At 48.4% G+C, this 21,419-nt stretch overlaps 1 protein-coding gene across 3 annotated transcripts in view; it reads right to left on the bottom strand.

The window, feature by feature from the left end:
• Positions 1-8,797: 8,797 nt before the first annotated feature.
• spata6 (spermatogenesis associated 6) overlaps positions 8,798-21,419 on the bottom strand; it is a gene marked incomplete at its 5' end in the record, with an annotated part of 17,147 nt that continues 4,525 nt past the window's right edge. Inside the window, 7 exons of one of the 3 annotated variants that reach the window (XM_083696410.1) lie at positions 8,798-8,989; positions 12,851-12,921; positions 13,062-13,164; positions 16,167-16,357; positions 16,586-16,626; positions 16,996-17,119; positions 20,882-21,139. In XM_083696410.1, the coding sequence (XP_083552536.1) occupies positions 8,845-8,989; positions 12,851-12,921; positions 13,062-13,164; positions 16,167-16,357; positions 16,586-16,626; positions 16,996-17,119; positions 20,882-21,139 (933 nt within the window). In that variant the 3' untranslated portion in view covers positions 8,798-8,844. The remainder of the gene's footprint in view (positions 8,990-12,850; positions 12,922-13,061; positions 13,165-16,166; positions 16,358-16,585; positions 16,627-16,995; positions 17,120-20,881; positions 21,140-21,419) is intronic. The other 2 variants (XM_083696411.1, XM_083696412.1) reach the window with 2 other exon arrangements.

The raw sequence follows: 21,419 nt of genomic DNA, 5'->3' as shown, positions 1-21,419 counted from the left end.
GTAGGGTGTTAGGGGTGGTAATGTAGGGAGTTAGGAGGGGGTAATGTAGGGTGTTAGGGGTGGTAATGTAGGGTGTTAGGGTGGTAATGTAGGGAGTGAGGGGGTGGTAATGTAGGGTGTTAGGGGTGGTAATGTAGGGAGTTAGGGGGTGGTAATGTAAGGAGTTAGGGGGTGGTAATGTAGGGTGTTGTAGGGAGTTAGGGGGTGGTAATGTAGGGAGTTAGGGGGTGGTAATGTAGGGTATTAGGGGGTGGTAATGTAGGGTGGTAGGGGGTGGTAATGTAGGGTGTTAGGGGGTGGTAATGTAGGGTGTTAGGGGTGGTAATGTAGAGTGTTAGGGGAGGTAATGTAGGGTGTTAGGGGGTGGTAATGTAGGGTGTTAGGGGGTGGTAATGTAGGGAGTTAGGGGGGTAATGTAGGGTGTTAGGGGTGGTAATGTAGGGAGTTAGGGGGTAATGTAGGGTGTTACGGGGTGGTAATGTAGGGTGTTAGGGGTGGTAATGTAGGGTGTTAGGGGGTGGTAATGTAGGGTGTTAGGGGGTGGTAATGTAGGGTGTTAGGGGGTGGTAATGTAGGGTGTTAGTGTTAGGGGTGGTAATGTAGGGTGTTAGGGGTGGTAATGTAGGGAGTTAGGGGGTAATGTAGGGTGTTAGGGGGTGGTAATGTAGGGTGTTACGGGGTGGTAATGTGTGGTGTTAGGGGGTGGTAATGTAGGGTGTTAGATGGTGGTAATGTAGGGTGTTAGGGTGGTAATGTGGGGTGTTAGGGGGTGGTAATGTAGGGTGGTAGGGGGTGGTAATGTAGGGTGTTAGATGGTGGTAATGTAGGGTGTTAGGGGGTGGTAATGTAGGGTGTTAGGGTGGTAATGTAGAGTGTGAGGGGTGGTAATGTAGGGTGTTAGGGGGTGGTAATGTAGAGTGTTAGGGGTGGTAATGTAGGGTGTTAGGGGTGATAATGTAGGTTGTTGGGGGGTAATGTAGGGTGTTAGGGGTGGCAATGTAGGGTGTTAGGGTTGGTAATGTAGGTTCTTAGGGAGTGGTAATGTAGGGTGTTAGGGGGGTAATGTAGGGTGTTAGGGGTGGTAATGTAGGGTCTTGGGGAGTGGTAATGTAGGGTGTTAGGGGGGTAATGTAGGGTGTTAGGGGTGGTAATGTAGGGTCTTAGGGAGTGGTAATGTAGGGTGTTAGGGGGGTAATGTAGGGTGTTAGGGGTGGTAATGTAGGGTCTCTGGGAGTGGTAATGTAGGGTGTTAGGGGGTAATGTAGGGTGTTAGGAGGTAATGTAGGGTGTTAGGGGGGTGGAGAGGGCTGAGGAAGAGGAGGAGCCCAGGTGTAAAGAGACGGGTCTTTAGTCTACGGCGGGAGATAGGTAGTGACTCCGCCGTCCTGACAGCGGTGGGAAACTCACTGTTTAGGCACCACTTTGGGTTCCTTGTCTCTAAATGTGAAAATCCCTGAAAAATGTTCATCAATCAAATTAGTTTTAATCCTCTGACAGCCCTAATACTGTCTGCCATGTCCAACAGCCCAGCGACACCGTGTGGTCAAATCCACGTCCATCACCGTTAGCGTTTACGGAGTCGAGTGACTGTTTATTCAACATTACCTGCTACACCAGCGCGTGTATTAAGCCATAATCTACATAATCACGGCACCATACCTGGAGGAGAATATCATTGCATTTCTTGCCCTGTTGCAAGAAGTATTTCCCGGGAAACAGGCACCGAAAATGCACTTCATCATCACTACCCGAGACTTCTGATCGCGTATGGCCCACTAATTCATCTCTCTTCTATGCGCTTTCAAGCAAAGCACCATTACTTCAAGAAAACTGCAAGAGTGGTCTGCAACTTTAAGAACATTGCGAAAATACTTGCGAGAAGACACTCAATGAGCCAGTGCTGGGAGCCAATCAGCGGACGCTTTAGAAACCAAGTCCCCACACAGAGATGTGCCCTTACATGCTCTCCCAGTGTCTGTTGGCACTGCTCTGCAGGCTAGGTTTGGGGAGGGTGTATAGACAAGCAATGTCCTAAAAACGAAGTTTATCACTGTGGATCGTCTGTCTGGTTATTGCTAACATACACACAGAAAAGATTCCAGTGTTTATGACGATTGAACATAGTTATGGAGTCTTGGGCAGCTGGTAACGATCATGAATCCCTCAATAATAATAATAATAATAATAATAATAATAATAATACCAACAACAACAATAATAATACACTTTATTTATATAACACCTTATTAAAACAGTGTTACAAAGTGCTTTACAAATAGATAAAACAGATATGCAAATAAAAACAAAGATATAAGTAGAAACAGTAAATCACATTAAAAAGAATAAGGGCAGCATCAATTAAAGACTAGTCTATAAAAATGAGTTTCAAGAAGAGATTTAAAAGAAAACAGCAATCTTGCTAGACTAATATCCTCAGGCAGGTTGTTCCAGAGTCTAAGGGTCCTAATGGCAAAGGCACGGTCACCATTTGTCTTCAACTAGACTCCAGAAGGGTCCTTACTGGATGACATTGGATTTGCAGGTTGCAGTGTTCTTTAGGTCAGAGTTGGAGTCTTAATATGAGATATGCATATAGAAACTGGTCTAGTCTTAGTTAGTAGTCAAGGCCTTAAGGGGTCTAGTTTTAGTAGTCAAGGCCTTAAGGGGTCTAGTTTTAATAGTCAAGGCCTCAAGGGGTCTAGTTTTAGTAATCAAGGCCTTAAGGGGTCTAGTTTTAATAGTCAAGGCCTCAAGGGGTCTAGTTTTAGTAGTCAAGGCCTTAAGGGGTCTAGTTGTACGAGCAGAGTTTGTGAACCGAGTGTCAGGACCAGTTCTGGACAGTCTACTTGACAGACTAAAAGTTATCCGTGGCCCTGAAGTGGAGTCTGTGAAGGAGAAGCCTGAGAGGGCAGAGAAGCCCGTTCCATCATTGACATGGTTCTGAACAAAGGATCTAAATCATCTTTGATAATGAAAACCCTTCTCATTGAACTTTTACCCCTACTTATGTACAGCACCAGCACCAGACTCCACTAACACTGTTAGAATAGGAGGCATTTCAGGGTATTCTACAACGCCCTAATCTCGAAACGTCTAGCTTTTTATCCAATCAAATAATCAACGTGCAAATGTTTAACTTTGAGTTGCGCCTCCTTCATGCTCTGTAGGTTATGGCCACTGTTCTGTGGTGCTGCATGCTGTAACAGCTGGACAACTACTGCCTATTACGAACATCAATGTTCCCTCACGAAACACAAGAAACATCTGTTTTGTTGGTGGTGTTTAAAGGGGCAATCTGGGATTCAAACAACAACAAAGGGGGGAAATATAACTCAAATTCAAAGACTTAGCTATAGATTGACCATCCTGTGATAGACACGTTAGACAGGCCAGTAGGCCAGTGTTGACTCCTCTGAACTACTGGTTGCATCCAGCAGGTGGCACTCTACACACATGAACATGTCTGCTGGTCAGGACGACAGCACAGCAGAACTTCCACTTGTCACTGCCAACAGTCCCATTGATACATTGATACCTTGTACACAGGTTAGGGGTTAGGGGGTTAGGGGGTTAGGTGTCAGGGGGTTAGGGGTCAGGGGCGGGACGGTAGCAGCTTGGAGCGAGAACCAAGAAGACGGGGACGGACAGCAAGGAGGATTCAAGAGGGAGCGTTGTGTCTAAAGGAGCCCTTGCATGGAAGTATGAGGACATCTAAAGATCCCACATCATCACCAAGGACCCTGAGCCCAACTAAGACATTTCTTTACATTCAAACTCACCTGATCCAGATTCGAGAAGTGTTGCCAAGTAGAGGGGTACCAGAGATGAACTGAAATCTTTGATAAATAGTTATGTACAGTCCATTATTCTGGGGCAATACTTGTGCGCTCTTATTTTGAAGAAATCCTCATTTACAAATGCTTCCGTTGACCGGACGTAGGTGGCGGGGTTCCACTGTTGGAGCTCAGAGAACACAGACACCAGAATGACACCAGAATGACACCAGGATGACACCAGAATGACACGAGAATGACACGAGAATGACACCAGAATGACACAAGAATGACACAAGAATGACACAAGAATGACACCAGAATGACACCAGAATGACACCAGAATGACACCAGAATGACACGAGAATGACACCAGGATGACACCAGAATGACACCAGGATGACACCAGAATGACACCAGAATGACACCAGAATGTACTCCTGCTTCCATCTGGGTTCTCTGAGCTCCAAAAGCTCCATTACAACTTCGCTTTCGCTTAGCGACGTTTTTGTGGCTTCAAAATAAAAGCGCGTGTTAAAACATGTATGGAAAGTGATGGGATCACAAAATTTTCTCATATTTTTGCACAAATTACCCAACAAAAAGTATATACAATTTTGAAAAAAAAAAAATGAAAAAGTTATTATTTTTTATTATTTAAAATGTAAAATGTACATATCGGTGGAATTCCATGTAATTTTACACATATATTTTAATTATATTTGTATAAACTGGACTGTACAGGACTATTTTTCAAAGATTTCAATACATCTCTGGTACCACTCTACTCCTCACCACTTCTAGAATGCATATTAGGTGAGTTTGAATCTAGAGCGATGTCATTGCAAATGTTGCTGGCTATTTACCCCAGCCATACACCTCAGAGTACCTAGTCTGCACTGTGTAGGACACATATAATGGACTGTACAAAACTATTTTTCAAAGATTTCATACAGTCTGAAGTGTATGGCCACAGTAAATAGACAGCAACATTTGCAATGACATCGCTCTAGATTCAAACTCACCTGATATGCATTCTGCAAGTGTTCCAGAGTAGAGTGGTACCAGAGATGTATTGAAATCTTTGAAAAATAGCTCTGTACTGAACTAAAATGTCTTACCTTGGCTCTCCATAGCGTCCTCAGGTCCTTTGGTCACCTCACGGCATGGGATGGGGGTGCCGTCTGGGAATGCATTTCTAAGAGACTGATATATTTTCAATATCTCCTCAATAATGCAATGTGGAATGTAGCAAGAACTGCAGGGTCCTTCATTGCAACCAGTTTCTTAAGCTTGATTGAGCTTCCACACTGTTTGATCATGGTGCTCTGGAGGTGAAGCACTGTGTGCCTCAGGTTGCAGATTTTGGCCGGTAACTTCTCATCCACTGTTATGACTAGACGGATGTTACGCACCCCGGCCCAGGTCTAGGGGGTGGGTGAGGATGGGTGAGGAGGGGTGAGGAGGGGTGAGGCACGTAAACATAGGACACACACAGACAGTTACCATGGAGAGAGAACAGTGAAAAACAATGACAAGGAGACCAGGTGAAGAGTGTAATGAGGATTTATTGTACCGGGACTAAGGAGACCAGGGAACAGTGTAATAAGGATTTATTGTACCAGGACTAAGGAGAGAAGGAGGGGGAATTGTGCCCAAAGAAAGAACCAAAAATAAGGTAGTCCCTAAACTAAGACTAACCTATACCTAAGAATGCTGCGAGACACAGTCTAAGCTAACCAAAAACACAACAGATGACACCTGCCCCCAACTAACTAGTGTATATAGACAGGAGTAACCTATGTGTATAAATGTATACCCACAGGCTGCTCTCACCTATACCACTTCTCTCCTGTAACCGGAATGAAAATACAATGGATGAATTATGAAGGAATGAGGTCTGAACAGAGAATTGTCACAATGAATTCACAAACACATGCTCTAAACAGACAGGCAGAAACAAAAGGATCTCGTGAGGGGAGGAAGTACAGGGTTTAAATACGACGGGGCTGTCCTCTGATTGGCTGTGGAGGTGATGAGGAATGAGGTGCAGCTGAACCAAACTGATTGCCAGGATGCCTGAGAAGGATGGAGATTGGTAGAGGGACAGAAACACAACAGACACAACACAAGACACAACAAAACAGTCTTAACAGGGAACAATGTACCCTTTTAGAATATATTAATCAATGTCCGATGCTTTAGCAAGCACAGATCTGGGGCCTAGCACCTTCTCCAGTCTCTTTACGACAGCCGTGGAGACCTCGTAGACATGGGTGGGCTGCAGTAGAGTGTTGGCCAGCTCTTTCTCATTAGTCTCTCGGACCCATGGGAAGGCCAAGAGAAGATCTTGGGCTGCTTTGCAGAGGGGACTGACCTTAAGACTGATACCATTCTGCAAGACCACCGGATTGATTTGGAGATACGCATGGGAGATGATGTGTTTCACGGTGGAGCTGTGCACCACGATCTTCTTTGGCACCATGGTCTGTGATGCTTCCTTCATGCTATTGACATGGTCAAGCAACTTGCACCCCCTTGCACTGTCCACCTGCCTCATGAGGTGCTCAAAGACCTCCTTAGCTGCCTGGCGGAGCTCAGCCCTAGTCTGGACATCGTTTGCTGCAGCATACACCAGGCTGTCCATGACAGCCATGAGGTCCACTTCTGTGGAAGAGGTCCTCAGCTCTACCAGAAGGACGTCTTTGACTTCCTCCTTCACCATGGGGACCTCAGCCTTCTCCCCATGTTGATTGGCCACAGAATCCAAGAGGCTATCCATGACCTAATAGCATAATAATATAATATGTTTTAAGAAACACAGACACAAAACTTAAGTTACTGTGTACATGAGATGAAATGTATTATTTGTAATTTAATTGTGTAAGTAGCCTATGATGGGCTAAAAGAGATCCAAATAAACAAACAAAAACCTCCTCTGTTATGGCAGTGGGGGAGCATGTACTCATAATCACCATGGGGACCTCAATCATCTTCTCCTCATTCACCACATTACCCACCATGCTCTCAAAGACCTCCTTAGCTGTCTGTCTGAGCTCAGCCCTAGTCTCGACATTCACAGGGCCATTCAAGACTGCCTTGATGTCAACTGTTGAAGAGGAGGGGGAAGAGGTCTTCAGCTCCGCCAGAGGGGCCTCTGCCTTGATCGCTACCTCATCCAGCAAACAAACCTGGACGTCTTTGACCTCCTCATTCACCACTGGGACCTCAGCCTTCTTCTTCTCTTCATTTCCCAATCCATCCACCAGGCTCTCCATGAACTCCCTCACTGCCTGTGAAAGCTCTACCTGGGGTTTCTCTGAGAAGTCTCCTCCTGTTTGTCATTGAGCGATTGCACTGCGTCGCCACTCATCAGGGCACCAGAGTCAAGGAGTTCATGGGATGAGACAGCACCTTGGTGCCCCTCCATAGTGATCTATTGACAGAAGAGAGGGGAAAAGACATTAGCTCAAAACGTCTTTTGGTAACAAAATCTGATAATCAAGTGTAAATAAAGAGTCTATGTAGATTAAAGTAGTGTGTTCTAGGGGATGAGGAAGACTTGGTCATACCTTGAGGGAGGACTGGTCAGATGTGCGTTGCTCCATGTTGAGCTCTCTGCAGACTCCCTGCTCGATCTCCTCGAGTTTATTCTGGCAACCTTTCACCTTCAGGGGGTTTAAAAAACGTAGGCCTCCACACCTGTCCCCTCAACGGCCCCAGTCGGCCGTGGCCAGCCCATTCCAGTCTCCCTTCTTTCATTTGTCTGACATTTGATTTAAGAGGTAGGCCTACACTTAACATTTAGACCTAAATATGTTCATCAGGCTCTCATTTTAGTCAAAACATTTTAACACACATTTGTTTTTACATTCACAGTGACAGTTGATTTGTTTCATAGACTAGCGGCCCCAATTTGACATTTGTGATGTCTGATGTCTGCTGTATGTGATGTATTCTACAGCTGATAACATTTGTTCTTGCTATGTTGTTAATATTTTGCTATTTTGTAAATTTCTTGTCAATATTTGCAATTTGTTTTTTTATGTCCATGCACCAACCTCACCAAGTCAATTTCCTGTATGTGCAAATATACTTGGCCAAATAAAAGAATTCTGATTCTGATTCAATATGCTCGTCTGAGAGTTAAGCTTGTCTAGAGAGAAGACAGCAGAGACTGGATGAAATCATCATTCATCTTTATTCTTTAGATGTTATTAGAACAAGCTGTTGTCAGTCACATGACATTGAGTACAAAAATAATCAGTAGATAAAAAATATATATATTAAAAATGTACAGTTAAAAAGACAAGTTATTAGTGCACTGAGTAGATCCTCACAGCTATGCATTAGACACGTCTCTCAGACAAAACAGCAATCTGGCACGACAACACACCTTAATCAGACCCGTCACTCAGGCTCTTCATTCCTGGATGACCTCAGAGGACAAAGCTTTGGTTAGAGAAGAGAGACAGGTCGTGGTCCTTCAGAGGTCCTTCTCTCAGCTAGTACAGCCTCTGTCCTCCCCCCCCAGCCTCTGTCCTCCTCCCCAGCCTCTGTCCTCCTCCCCAGCCTCTGTCCTCCCATGCCCAGCCTCTGTCCCCCTCCCCAGCCTCTGTCCCCCCCAGCCTCTGTCCCCCCCAGCCTCTGTCCTCCTCCCCAGCCTCTGTCCTCCTCCCCAGCCTCTGTCCTCCTCCCCAGCCTCTGTCCCCCCCCAGCCTCTGTCCTCCTCCCCAGCCTCTGTCCTCCCCCTCAGCCTGTCCCCCTCCAGCCTCTGTCCTCCCCCCCAGCCCTCCCCCTCAGCCTCTGTCCCCCCCAGCCTGTGTCCCCCTCAGCCTGTGTCCCCCTCAGCCTCTGTCCCCCCCAGCCTGTGTCCCCCTCAGCCTGTGTCCCCCTCAGCCTCTGTCCCCCCCAGCCTGTGTCCCCCTCAGCCTCTGTCCCCCCCAGCCTGTGTCCCCCTCAGCCTGTGTCCCCCTCAGCCTGTGTCCCCCCCAGCCCTGCCTGTCTCTCTCTCGCACGTCGGGTCAAGACTAGTATCATTTCACTGCCCTGAGTATTGGTCATGCAGCGGTTACAGGTTGGAGTACATGTTCTTGTAGATGCGACCCAGGCTGTCCTCAAACACGACCCTGTGGGGTTTCCCCATGTAGGAGGCCGTCTGATTGGTCCAAAAGGTTCCGTTGTCTAGATGGACAGATGTCTCTCTGGGGGGGTCTCTGCATGGAGGAGGGGTTGGGGGGGGGGCAATAAACACAGAGAACAGAAATGTTGTCCTGAGATCACACAGGTCATCCAAACGGTTAATCATTGCACATTTGCACTCTCACACACACACACACACACACACACACACACACACACACGTGCACACGCATACTATTACATACTATTGCTACTACCCACTATTCACTATTGTTATTGTGTTTCTGCTGCTGAATACTAATGCCACTGTATGTTTTTATTATTATTATTATTACTTCGTTGTGCTGTTGTGATGTTCATTACACCGTCTACGTCTGGATTCTGTATTTGACAAATAAATGTTGATTTGAATTATGGTGGCCCTACCTACATACCCCGGGGGGGGTGATAAGTTATGGTCTGTATTGACCTACCTACATACCCCGGGGGGGGGGGGGGGGGGTGATAAGTTATGGTCTGTATTGACCTACCTACATACCCCGGGGGGGGGGGGGGGGGGGGTGATAAGTTATGGTCTGTATTGACCTACCTACATACCCCGGGGGGGGGGGGGGTGATAAGTTATGGTCTGTATTGACCTACCTACATACCCCGGGGGGGGGGGGGGGGTGATAAGTTATGGTCTGTATTGACCTACCTACGTACCCCAGGGGGGGGGGGTGATAAGTTATGGTCTGTATTGACCTACCTACATACCCCGGGGGGGGGGGGTGATAAGTTATGGTCTGTATTGACCTACCTACATACCCCGGGGGGGGGGGGGGGTGATAAGTTATGGTCTGTATTGACCTACCTACGTACCCCGGGGGGGGGGGGGGGGGTGATAAGTTATGGTCTGTATTGACCTACCTACGTACCCCAGGGGGGGGGGGGTGATAAGTTATGGTCTGTATTGACCTACCTACATACCCCGGGGGGGGGGGGGGGTGATAAGTTATGGTCTGTATTGACCTACCTACATACCCCGGGGGGGGGTGATAAGTTATGGTCTGTATTGACCTACCTACGTACCCCAGGGGGGGGGGGGTGATAAGTTATGGTCTGTATTGACCTACCTACATACCCCGGGGGGGGGTGATAAGTTATGGTCTGTATTGACCTACCTACGTACCCCAGGGGGGGGGGGGGTGATAAGTTATGGTCTGTATTGACCTACCTACATACCCCTGGGGGGAGGGTGATAAGTTATGGTCTGTATTGACCTACCTACGTACCCCAGGGGGGGGGTGATAAGTTATGGTCTGTATTGACCTACCTACATACCCCGGGGGGGGGGGGGGGTGACAAGTTATGGTCTGTATTGACCTACCTACGTACCCCTGGGGGGAGGGTGATAAGTTATGGTCTGTATTGACCTACCTACGTACCCCAGGGGGGGGGGTGATAAGTTATGGTCTGTATTGACCTACCTACATACCCCGGGGGGGGGGGGGGGGGGTGATAAGTTATGGTCTGTATTGACCTACCTACGTACCCCAGGGGGGGGGGGGTGATAAGGTATGGTCTGTATTGACCTACCTACATACCCCGGGGGGGGGGGGGGTGATAAGTTATGGTCTGTATTGACCTACCTACGTACCCCGGGGGGGGGGGGGGGGTGATAAGTTATGGTCTGTATTGACCTACCTACGTACCCCAGGGGGGGGGGGGTGATAAGTTATGGTCTGTATTGACCTACCTACATACCCCGGGGGGGGGGGGGTGATAAGTTATGGTCTGTATTGACCTACCTACATACCCCGGGGGGGGGGGGGGGGGGGTGATAAGTTATGGTCTGTATTGACCTACCTACGTACCCCAGGGGGGGGGGGGTGATAAGTTATGGTCTGTATTGACCTACCTACATACCCCGGGGGGGGGGGGGGGGGTGATAAGTTATGGTCTGTATTGACCTACCTACGTACCCCAGGGGGGGGGGGGGTGATAAGTTATGGTCTGTATTGACCTACCTACATACCCCTGGGGGGAGGGTGATAAGTTATGGTCTGTATTGACCTACCTACGTACCCCAGGGGGGGGGGGTGATAAGTTATGGTCTGTATTGACCTACCTACGTACCCCAGGGGGGGGGGGTGATAAGTTATGGTCTGTATTGACCTACCTACATACCCCGGGGGGGGGGGGGGTGATAAGTTATGGTCTGTATTGACCTACCTACATACCCCGGGGGGGGGTGATAAGTTATGGTCTGTATTGACCTACCTACGTACCCCAGGGGGGGGGGGGGTGATAAGTTATGGTCTGTATTGACCTACCTACATACCCCGGGGGGGGGTGATAAGTTATGGTCTGTATTGACCTACCTACGTACCCCAGGGGGGGGGGGGGTGATAAGTTATGGTCTGTATTGACCTACCTACATACCCCGGGGGGGGGGGGGGGTGACAAGTTATGGTCTGTATTGACCTACCTACGTACCCCTGGGGGGAGGGTGATAAGTTATGGTCTGTATTGACCTACCTACGTACCCCAGGGGGGGGGGTGATAAGTTATGGTCTGTATTGACCTACCTACATACCCCGGGGGGGGGGGGGGGGGGTGATAAGTTATGGTCTGTATTGACCTACCTACGTACCCCAGGGGGGGGGGGGTGATAAGGTATGGTCTGTATTGACCTACCTACATACCCCGGGGGGGGGGGGGGGTGATAAGTTATGGTCTGTATTGACCTACCTACGTACCCCGGGGGGGGGGGGGGGGGTGATAAGTTATGGTCTGTATTGACCTACCTACGTACCCCAGGGGGGGGGGGGTGATAAGTTATGGTCTGTATTGACCTACCTACATACCCCGGGGGGGGGGGGGGTGATAAGTTATGGTCTGTATTGACCTACCTACATACCCCGGGGGGGGGGGGGGGGCGTGATAAGTTATGGTCTGTATTGACCTACCTACGTACCCCAGGGGGGGGGGGGTGATAAGTTATGGTCTGTATTGACCTACCTACATACCCCGGGGGGGGGGGGGGGGGGGGTGATAAGTTATGGTCTGTATTGACCTACCTACGTACCCCAGGGGGGGGGGGGTGATAAGTTATGGTCTGTATTGACCTACCTACATACCCCTGGGGGGAGGGTGATAAGTTATGGTCTGTATTGACCTACCTACGTACCCCAGGGGGGGGGTGATAAGTTATGGTCTGTATTGACCTACCTACATACCCCGGGGGGGGGGGGGGGGGTGACAAGTTATGGTCTGTATTGACCTACCTACGTACCCCTGGGGGGAGGGTGATAAGTTATGGTCTGTATTGACCTACCTACGTACCCCAGGGGGGGGGGTGATAAGTTATGGTCTGTATTGACTACCTACATACCCCAGAGGGGGGGGTGACAAGTTATGGTCTGTATTGACCTACCTACGTACCCCAGGGGGGGGGGGTGATAAGTTATGGTCTGTATTGACCTACCTACGTACCCCAGGGGGGGGTGATAAGTTATGGTCTGTATTGGCCTACCTACGTACCCCGGGGGGGGGGGGGGGGGGGATAAGTTATGGTCTGTATTGACCTACCTATGTACCCCGGGGGGGGGGGGATAAGTTATGGTCTGTATTGACCTACCTACATACCCCGGGGGGGGGGGATAAGTTATGGTCTGTATTGACCTACCTACATACCCCAGGGGGGGGGTGATAAGTTATGGTCTGTATTGACCTACCTACATACCCCAGGGGGGGGGTGATAAGTTATGGTCTGTATTGACCTACCTACATACCCCAGGGGGGGGGGTGATAAGTTATGGTCTGTATTGACCTACCTACGTACCCCAAGGGTATTTTATGTTGTTAAACTTCAGGCGGGGAGCTACACAGAGCGGAACCATTGAATTACGCCAAACCTAATGACTGAGCTGAGCCCCTACGGGAGTGTCTACCTGTCCAGGTGAAGCTGGCTGTCACAGAGAGACTCTTCACAGGGGCGCTGAGATAGGCTCCGCCCCTCATCCTGGAGAACCACAAACCGGCCGATCACAAGCAGATATATAAACACAACCAGCCCAATCGCAACCAGCCAATCACAAGGCTAAGTCACTGATAAAACAATGTGTCATGTGTCTGTGTGGTAAAAGGGTTAGGGTCACTCACTAAGCTCCTCCCCCTGCGGGCGGCAGCGTGCGTGTGGAGAATGTTCTGGACTCTGCTGTGAATCTCCTCCCAGTGGGAGGGGCTGGATGGAACACTCTGGAACCTGGTGATGACATCACCGGTCACATGTTAGGACTGGACACAGACTACATACAGCCTCACGTACACATGCTCTACAGTAGGGACTCATTCTGCCCCCTTAATACAATTCAGACAAGTACTCCTTTTGTCCACTAGGTGGTGCTATACTCCCACGAAAGATGTGTGGGTAACAACAAAGGTTTCAAGCACGTAGACATGATATACTGCGACTATACCACATTAAAAGAGAGAAGCATTGGTAAACAGAAATAAATAATTTTGTAAATATTCAATGTAATGGGTGTAGAGCTGTTTTAAATGTGTTGAACCTAACCTACATTAGACAATAATAATAAAATTATAATTATAGCATTATGAAAAATAATATGCATAAGCAGAGCTTTAAATACATATTTCAGTACAATATAAGCATAATGCTGTCTACAATAACAGCAAAGGTCCCATGTAAAACAACTGCTGTCTCACCGAGACAGATTAGTCAATAATAGTCTTAAATTCAAGATGAATATCTAGCTGTTATTAGTTAGGAGTGGTGATGTACCTGTCTGCCTGTCTGTCTGCCTGTCTGCCTGCCTGCCTGTCTGTCTGCCTGTCTGTCTGCCTGCCTGCCTGCCTGCCTGCCTGTCTGTCTGCCTGTCTGTCTGCCTGTCTGTCTGTCTGTCTGTCTGTCTGCTTGTCTGCTTGTATAATCCGTACAGGACCAGACTGAGAGGGTGAAGGGCCGCGTAGCATTAGCATCTGCCACTTACTTTCCCATCAACAAATGCTTCCACGGGACGTGCTCCTCTCCCCGCCACCGGCGTTAGTCTCCTGCCCTGACCGGCGCTCACGTTTCAATCCAACTATCATTCATTTCCCTCCACTTACTTCCCAGTTTAAAATTGTCTATTGATCCTAATGTTTGCTTATGAGCCAAGAGAGGAGCAAACAGACAAACAGACAAACAGACAAACAGGCAGGCAGGCAGGCAGGCAGACGCGGGTTCAGCGTCGACCCGGAGATCGATAGGGGCGACAGGGCCGCTCTGAACGTATTAAGGTGCACGTCGGGTCAAATGCATTGTGTGGGTTTTGGCTGGAACCTGATCGATAGAATTTCCCTCGTTTCCTCAGGGAGCCTTGCACGCACGCACGCACACACGCACGCACGCACGCACAAACATAAGGCTGCAGCCGCCTGGCTGGGACTCGGTGTGTGTCCAGCAAGCTGCTGACAGACACCAGAGCTACAGCGTATGTTGTGTTGTACTTGGCCCAGCGTCATCTGAGGCCCACAGATCCGTCAACACTGTATAATTGGAAATTCATACAGGAGAGAGAGAGAGGGGGGGGCAGGGGGGGGGGTTTACCCAGACAATCCTTTCAGCATCTTTTGAGCAAACACCTACAGCTTAGCTGTGAGCGTGACGGACGCCAGGAACATTCTACTGAGGAGCAGTTTCCTTTTGAAACTCAGCAGGGAGGAAACCTGGAGGTCCACAGCTACAGGAGCCAGCTGCCTGTTCCAACAGTGTTCTAACAGACACTCTCCTCTCTATCACCGGGTTGGTAGGGTTGGTAGTTGTGGTGGTTAGTTGGTGGTTAGTTGGTAGTTATGGGTGGTCAGTTGGTAGTTGTGGTGGTTAGTTGGTAGTTGGGGTGGTTAGTTGGTAGTTGGGGTGGTTAGTTGGTGGTTAGTTGGTAGTTGTGGTGGTTAGTTGGTAGTTGTGGTGGTTAGTTTGTGGTTAGTTGGTAGTTGTGGTGGTTAGTTGGTAGTTGTGGTGGTTAGTTTGTGGTTAGTTGGTCGTTGTGGTGGTTAGTTGGTGGTTAGTTGGTAGTTGTGGTGGTTAGTTGGTGGTTAGTTGGTAGTTGTGGTGGTTAGTTGGTAGTTATGGGTGGTCAGTTGGTAGTTGTGGTGGTTCGTTGGTTGGTGTGGTGGTTAGTTGGTAGTTATGGGTGGTCAGTTGGTAGTTGTGGTGGTTAGTTGGTAGTTATGGGTGGTCAGTTGGTAGTTGTGGTGGTTAGTTGGTGGTTAGTTGGTAGTTGTGGTGGTTAGTTGGTAGTTATGAGTGGTCAGTTGGTAGTTGTGGTGGTTAGTTGGTGGTTAGTTGGTAGGTGTGGTGGTTAGTTGGTAGTTATGGGTGGTCAGTTGGTAGTTGTGGTGGTTAGTTGGTAGTTAGTTGGTAGTTGGTAGTTATGGGTGGTCAGTTGGTAGTTGTGGTGGTTAGTTGGTGGTTAGTTGGTAGGTGTGGTGGTTAGTTGGTAGTTATGGGTGGTCAGTTGGTAGTTGTGGTGGTTAGTTGGTAGTTAGTTGGTAGTTGGTAGTTATGGGTGGTCAGTTGGTAGTTGTGGTGGTTAGTTGGTAGTTATGGGTGGTCAGTTGGTAGTTGTGGTGGTTAGTTGGTAGTTGTGGTGGTTAGTTGGTAGTTATGGGTGGTCAGTTGGTAGTTGTGGTGGTTAGTTGGTTGGTGTGGTGGTTAGTTGGTAGTTATGGGTGGTCAGTTGGTAGTTGTGGTGGTTAGTTGGTAGTTATGGGTGGTCAGTTGGTAGTTGTGGTGGTTAGTTGGTGGTTAGTTGGTAGTTATGGGTGGTCAGTTGGTAGTTGTGGTGGTTAGTTGGTAGTTGTGGTGGTTAGTTGGTAGTTATGGGTGGTCAGTTGGTAGTTGTGGTGGTTAGTTGGTAGTTGTGGTGGTTAGTTGGTAGTTATGAGTGGTCAGTTGGTAGTTGTGGTGGTTAGTTGGTGGTTAGTTGGTAGCTGTGGGTGTTTAGTTGGTAGTTGTGGTGGTTAGTTGGTGGTTAGTTGGTAGTTGTGGGTGGTTAGTTGGTAGTTGTGGTGGTTAGTTGGTAGTAGTGGTGGTTAGTTGGTAGTAGTGGTGGTAAGTTGGTAGTAGTGGTGGTTAGTTGGTAGTAGTGGTGGTTAGTTGGTAGTTGTAGTGGTTAGTTGGTAGTTGTGGTGGTTAGTTGGTAGTAGTGGTGGTTAGTTGGTAGTAGTGGTGGTTAGTTACTAGTTGGGGTGATTAATTACCTCTCTGTGAGGGAGGAACGGCAGAGCAGAGGGCTCCCAGGGCCAGAACCTGGGGTGGACCGGGCTGGACCTGCCACTGAAGCCCTCACAGGGGTGCTGGGATCTTTGGACTGTGGGGGGGACCGGGCTGGTCTGGTGGCCTTTGCAGGGGTTCTGGATGACTTCCCTGGAGACAACTGGACCGTACCATCCTGGCGGAAGGAGAGAGGAACCAAAGGAACAGGAGAGGAGGAAGAGAGGAGGGGAAAGACCAGAGGAGAAGATGAGAACAGAACAGATGGATAGGAGAGGAGGAAGAGAGACAGGGACTCAGGCTTACGTACCTATGTTTCCATTTATAAACAGTCTACAATTTTCATCACCATCAAGCAATCAGCTGTTGAATGTGCTGCTCGTGAAGATATGGAATCGTGACTCACTCTGGCAGACTTAGGCCTGTAGCTGCCCATCAGGGAGGAGTCTAGTGGAGTTAGAGGAGAGTTAAACCAAAACCAGGAGTTAATATGATACTACTCTACATATTGACCCAATAACATCTGTTCTGGTTCTGTTTACTATGGGTTGGTCTATATTCTATGACCAGCAGGTTAGAGAGGCCGGCCGGGCAATCGGTAGGTCGCCGATTCGATCCCCACCCCAGGAAGGAGCCGGATGTAAGCTGGTGACTGGAGGGCTGCTGGCATCATATCTAAGGTGCCGTTGTGCCCCTTGAGCAAGGCCTAAGCAATCTGACTGTACAGCAATCCTAACAATCGGATTGTATGGCAAACAAAGCATTTGATTTGACCATGTGTCAGTCAGGCTGTTGATGATGATGATGATGTCACACCTGAGGGAGACCTGCTGTGGCGGAGGCTGGCTCTGGGAGAGGAGGAGGAGGAGAGGCGTTGGGGGGGCGGAGACGGAGGAGAGGAAGGAGACTGGACCAGAGAGGCACTGAGGGACCGAGGGACCTGAGGGACACAGAACACTCGGCTGTATCAGTCGTTATTACCACGGTAACAGAGCCAACCAGCACCTTACGCTATGACGCTCATCTAGCTTTGCTGTATTTCCATTCCATAGTTAATCACTCCTGAACACACACACACACACACACACACACACACACACACACACACACACACACACACACACACACACACACACACACACACACACACACACACACACACACACACACACACACACACACAGGGCCTTCAATTAAAAGAACGTCTCTTTAATCATTGACTCTATATAAACATGTGCCACTTACTCTCCACACCAACTAGTGTTCAGCCTTTTAAAAATCAGTGTGATCACGTGTTCAGTGTTTAACACACGGTGATGGGTCCAGTGTAGCCGAGCACCATCAGTGGGTAACCAGGGTTCTCCAGTGTTCACCAGGGTTCTCCCCAGGAGTTTTGAACTGTGTGGTGCTTGACTGCACTCAAAACCCGACTTGTGTTTATTCACGTCAAAAAAAAAACCAAAAATACAGCTAAAACGCTGAGGAACATCATAATGCTTTCACTTTTAACAACAATGTTGCTCTCTAGAAGGCTCCCGTCAAGAGAATGTCATAATCAACATAATCACGGTCATGTCACAGCAACGTAATCACTATCTCTGCTTTGATCACATGACAGCTTGGATGTGACTACCGCAGGACCTCAAGACTGGATGTTGTTGTAACAACCAGATAGAATCACTGTCAGCCAATAAGGTGAGAGGAGCTGTACTGTGTGCCAATAAGGTGAGAGGAGCTGCACTGTCAGCCAATAAGGTGAGAGGAGATGCACTGGGAGCCAATGAGAGGAGCTGCATTTAAAGCCAATGAGAGGAGCTGCATTTTAAGCCAATGAGAGGAGCTGCACTGGGAGCCAATGAGAGGAGCTGCACTTTAAGCCAATGAGAGGAGCTGTTACAGTAGCACTGTGTGTCCCCTCGGGCTCAGGCCTTGATCATAGAAATACACCATATTAGATCTGCTAGTCCCTCCATCATCATGCAAGCATTGTCTGTAATGAACAAGGGTATATTTCTACACACAGAGCTGATGCTGAACCCTGAGGCTTAGGAACAGAGGGATCAGGAATGAAAAGAGGGAATGAAGAGGGGATGAATACAAACAGGTTCATGTGATTCCAACACCAGGGAACAAGAACATTTGTCAACACTTTTGCGTTGAGCTAATCTAATATTTCCAGTAGTTCCTATATTCCTGATGCTGGGCTAGCACTCACATTTGTTTCCTCTGTTTATTTCTGTGGCAGATTAGCATGCTCCAGCTAAAAGGTTGAGAATCAAGGATAGAGCCAAACCTTGGTACTCAGGTACATCCTGAGCTCTCTGAAGGAATCAAGGATAGAGCCAAACCTTGGTACTCAGGTACATCCTGAGCTCTCTGAAGGAATCAAGGATAGAGCCAAACCTTGGTACTCAGGTACATCCTGAGCTCTCTGAATGAATCAAGGATAGAGCCAAACCTTGGTACTCAGGTACATCCTGAGCTCTCTGAATGAATCAAGGATAGAGCCAAACCTTGGTACTCAGGTACATCCTGAGCTCTCTGAATGAATCAAGGAAAGAAACCTGGCCTGGGCTAAGGCCGGATCTACTGACCGAGCCACTGATGGTTCTGACTGTAAAGGGGACTGTCAAGAAGAAGACCTATTTAAACACCATCTCTGATTCTGGTGGTGACCCAACTACATTTTTGGAAAGCAGTTAAATGACTGAAACGCAATAGTTCCTCTCCCTCTCCACCTCAACAACTTTTATCCAATTCTAACATCATTACGGATAAAAAACTTATAAGAAAAGGCTTTAACCAACATTTTATCTCCGCAAGCCACTGATTTAAATATCCCAGATCAGACAGATAGTTTCCCTATTGGATAACAATGGCACTATATTTTCCATCTGTTGTGATTTTACCAGGGAAGCGTTTGATGTTTTGTGAAAGGTTGATGTTAAAAACTCAACAGGGGTTGACATGCTTGATCCGTATCTACAGCAGTTCTCTGCCCTTTTAACAGCTGAACCTCTAGCTCATATTGTAAACAAGTCTCTCTGATACCACTCCCAAAGTGTAGAAGATGGCCAATGCTGCCAAAGGCGACTTGAATAATTACCGCCCTGTCTCAAGGCTTTCTTGCTTGGCAAAAATGATGGAGTCCCAGATCAATTCTCAGTTGTGGTCCTTTTTCATCAATAAATTGCATTTTAAATGTGCACTAGTCAGGTTTAAGGTCTGGCATGGCACTATCTCTGCTGCTTCCCTCGTTATAAATAACATTGTGATCTCTCTGGATAAGGAACAGCATAGAGCAGCCCTCTATATGGACCTCTCTAAGGCGTTGTGATACTGTTGATCATGCCCTCCTATTCCAGAGGTTATCCGCCATTGGTTTGCATCAGTTGGTCTGTAATTGGTTTCAAAATTACCTGCAGGATGAGACTCAATGTATTTTAATAGATAAGAGTTCAGTGTAGTTTTCTCAATGTTAATAAAGTTGTTCCGCAAGGTTCAGTTCTAGGTCCACTTCTGTTTACCATTTACAGAAATAATGTTGTTTTTTCCTGGATTTGTTTACGCTCTGCTCTCCTGCTCTGCGTCCACTTCCCATTCCGCTCCAAGACATTTAATGTTCTACAACATAAACAGCCGCCATCTCTTTTAACCATTTTTTTTTAGCATGTAGCTAATATTTAACGGGTGAAGGATCAACCGAGCCATGTTTGCTTTGAAATTGCTGTGAATCATCTATACTATCAGTCATCATCAGCAAAAATCTATGCTAGGACCAGGTGCCATTGGCAGTCACAATGCTAGAATTTTATTTTTTATTTTTTATTATTATTATTTTATTATTATTATTATTATTATTATTATTATTATTATTATTATTATTATTATTATTATTATTATTATTATTATTATTATTATTATTATTATTATTAACAGTAGAGGAACTGTACTGAGGGGTAGTGGGGGGAAATGGAGCGTGTTTTTTTTCTCTGCCTCCTTTTTTTTTGAGGAACACCCCAGATACACCCCAGATACACCCCAGGAACCCCCAGATACACCCCAGGAACCCCCAGATACACCCCAGATACACCCCAGATACACCCCAGGAACACCCCAGGAACACCCCAGGAACCCCCAGATACACCCCAGGAACACCCCAGGAACACCCCAGGAACACCCCAGGAACCCCCAGATACACCCCAGATACACCCCAGGAACACCCCAGGAACACCCCAGGAACCCCCAGATACACCCCAGGAACCCCCAGATACACCCCAGGAATACCCCAGGAACCCCCAGATACACCCCAGATACACCCCAGGAACACCCCAGGAACACCCCAGGAACCCCCAGATACACCCCAGGAACCCCCAGATACACCCCAGGAACCCCCAGATACACCCCAGGAATACCCCAGGAACCCCCAGATACACCCCAGATACACCCCAGGAATACCCCAGGAACACGCTATAGACGGAGTAGCCCAGCTCCACTCCTTGCTCCGCTCACATGCTCGGAGACAGACACCACTGCCAACCAGGAAGGGCATCTGTCTGTCTGCTTGTCTGCCTGCCTGTCTGTCTGTCTGTCTGTCTGTCTGTCTGTCTGTCTGTCTGTCTGTCACTTCCTGAACCTAGTCAGTCAGATGGAAGGACGGTCAAGCATATCCAGCCAAGAGATATGAACCCCCCCCACCAACCAGGAAGGGCGTGTGCACCTCTGTCTCCTTCCTGAACTGGTAGGGCCCCAGCCCCAGGTGGGCGAGGCGCTGGCAGGCGTCCTCTGACAGCTGGCACATCCTGCGGCGCGTGTAGGGCGAGGGTGCGCGGCTCTGAGAAGCCACAGTTGGCCGGCCATAGCCAATCGACTGCCTGCCTCTCTGGCCGCGCCCCCGAGGACTTCCAGCAGCCTCTCTGGCGGGCCGGCGGCGTGCGGGGACCGAGGAACGATGGCCGGGCTGTAGGGGAGAGACAACAGGTTGGAGACGACGACGACAACAACAACGACGACAACAACGACAACAACAACAACAACGACAATAACAACAACGACAACAACAACAACAACAACAACAACAACGACGACAACAACAACAACAGGGCCAGGGTTGGTGATGGATGTTGGTCAATATGTTTGTCCTTTTTTCCACCTTTGGACCAGACATGAACACGGCGGCTGTCAATGCTATCAAACTGAGGTCACACCAGGGGGAGGCTGGTGGAGGTAGAAATCGGAGG

This window comes from Argentina silus, assembly GCF_951799395.1.
Source record: "Argentina silus genome assembly, chromosome: X".
NCBI classification, from domain to species: Eukaryota; Metazoa; Chordata; class Actinopteri; order Argentiniformes; family Argentinidae; genus Argentina; species Argentina silus.
The sequence above is the reverse complement of the archived record's forward strand: the minus strand, read 5'-3'. Positions and strand labels throughout refer to the sequence as shown.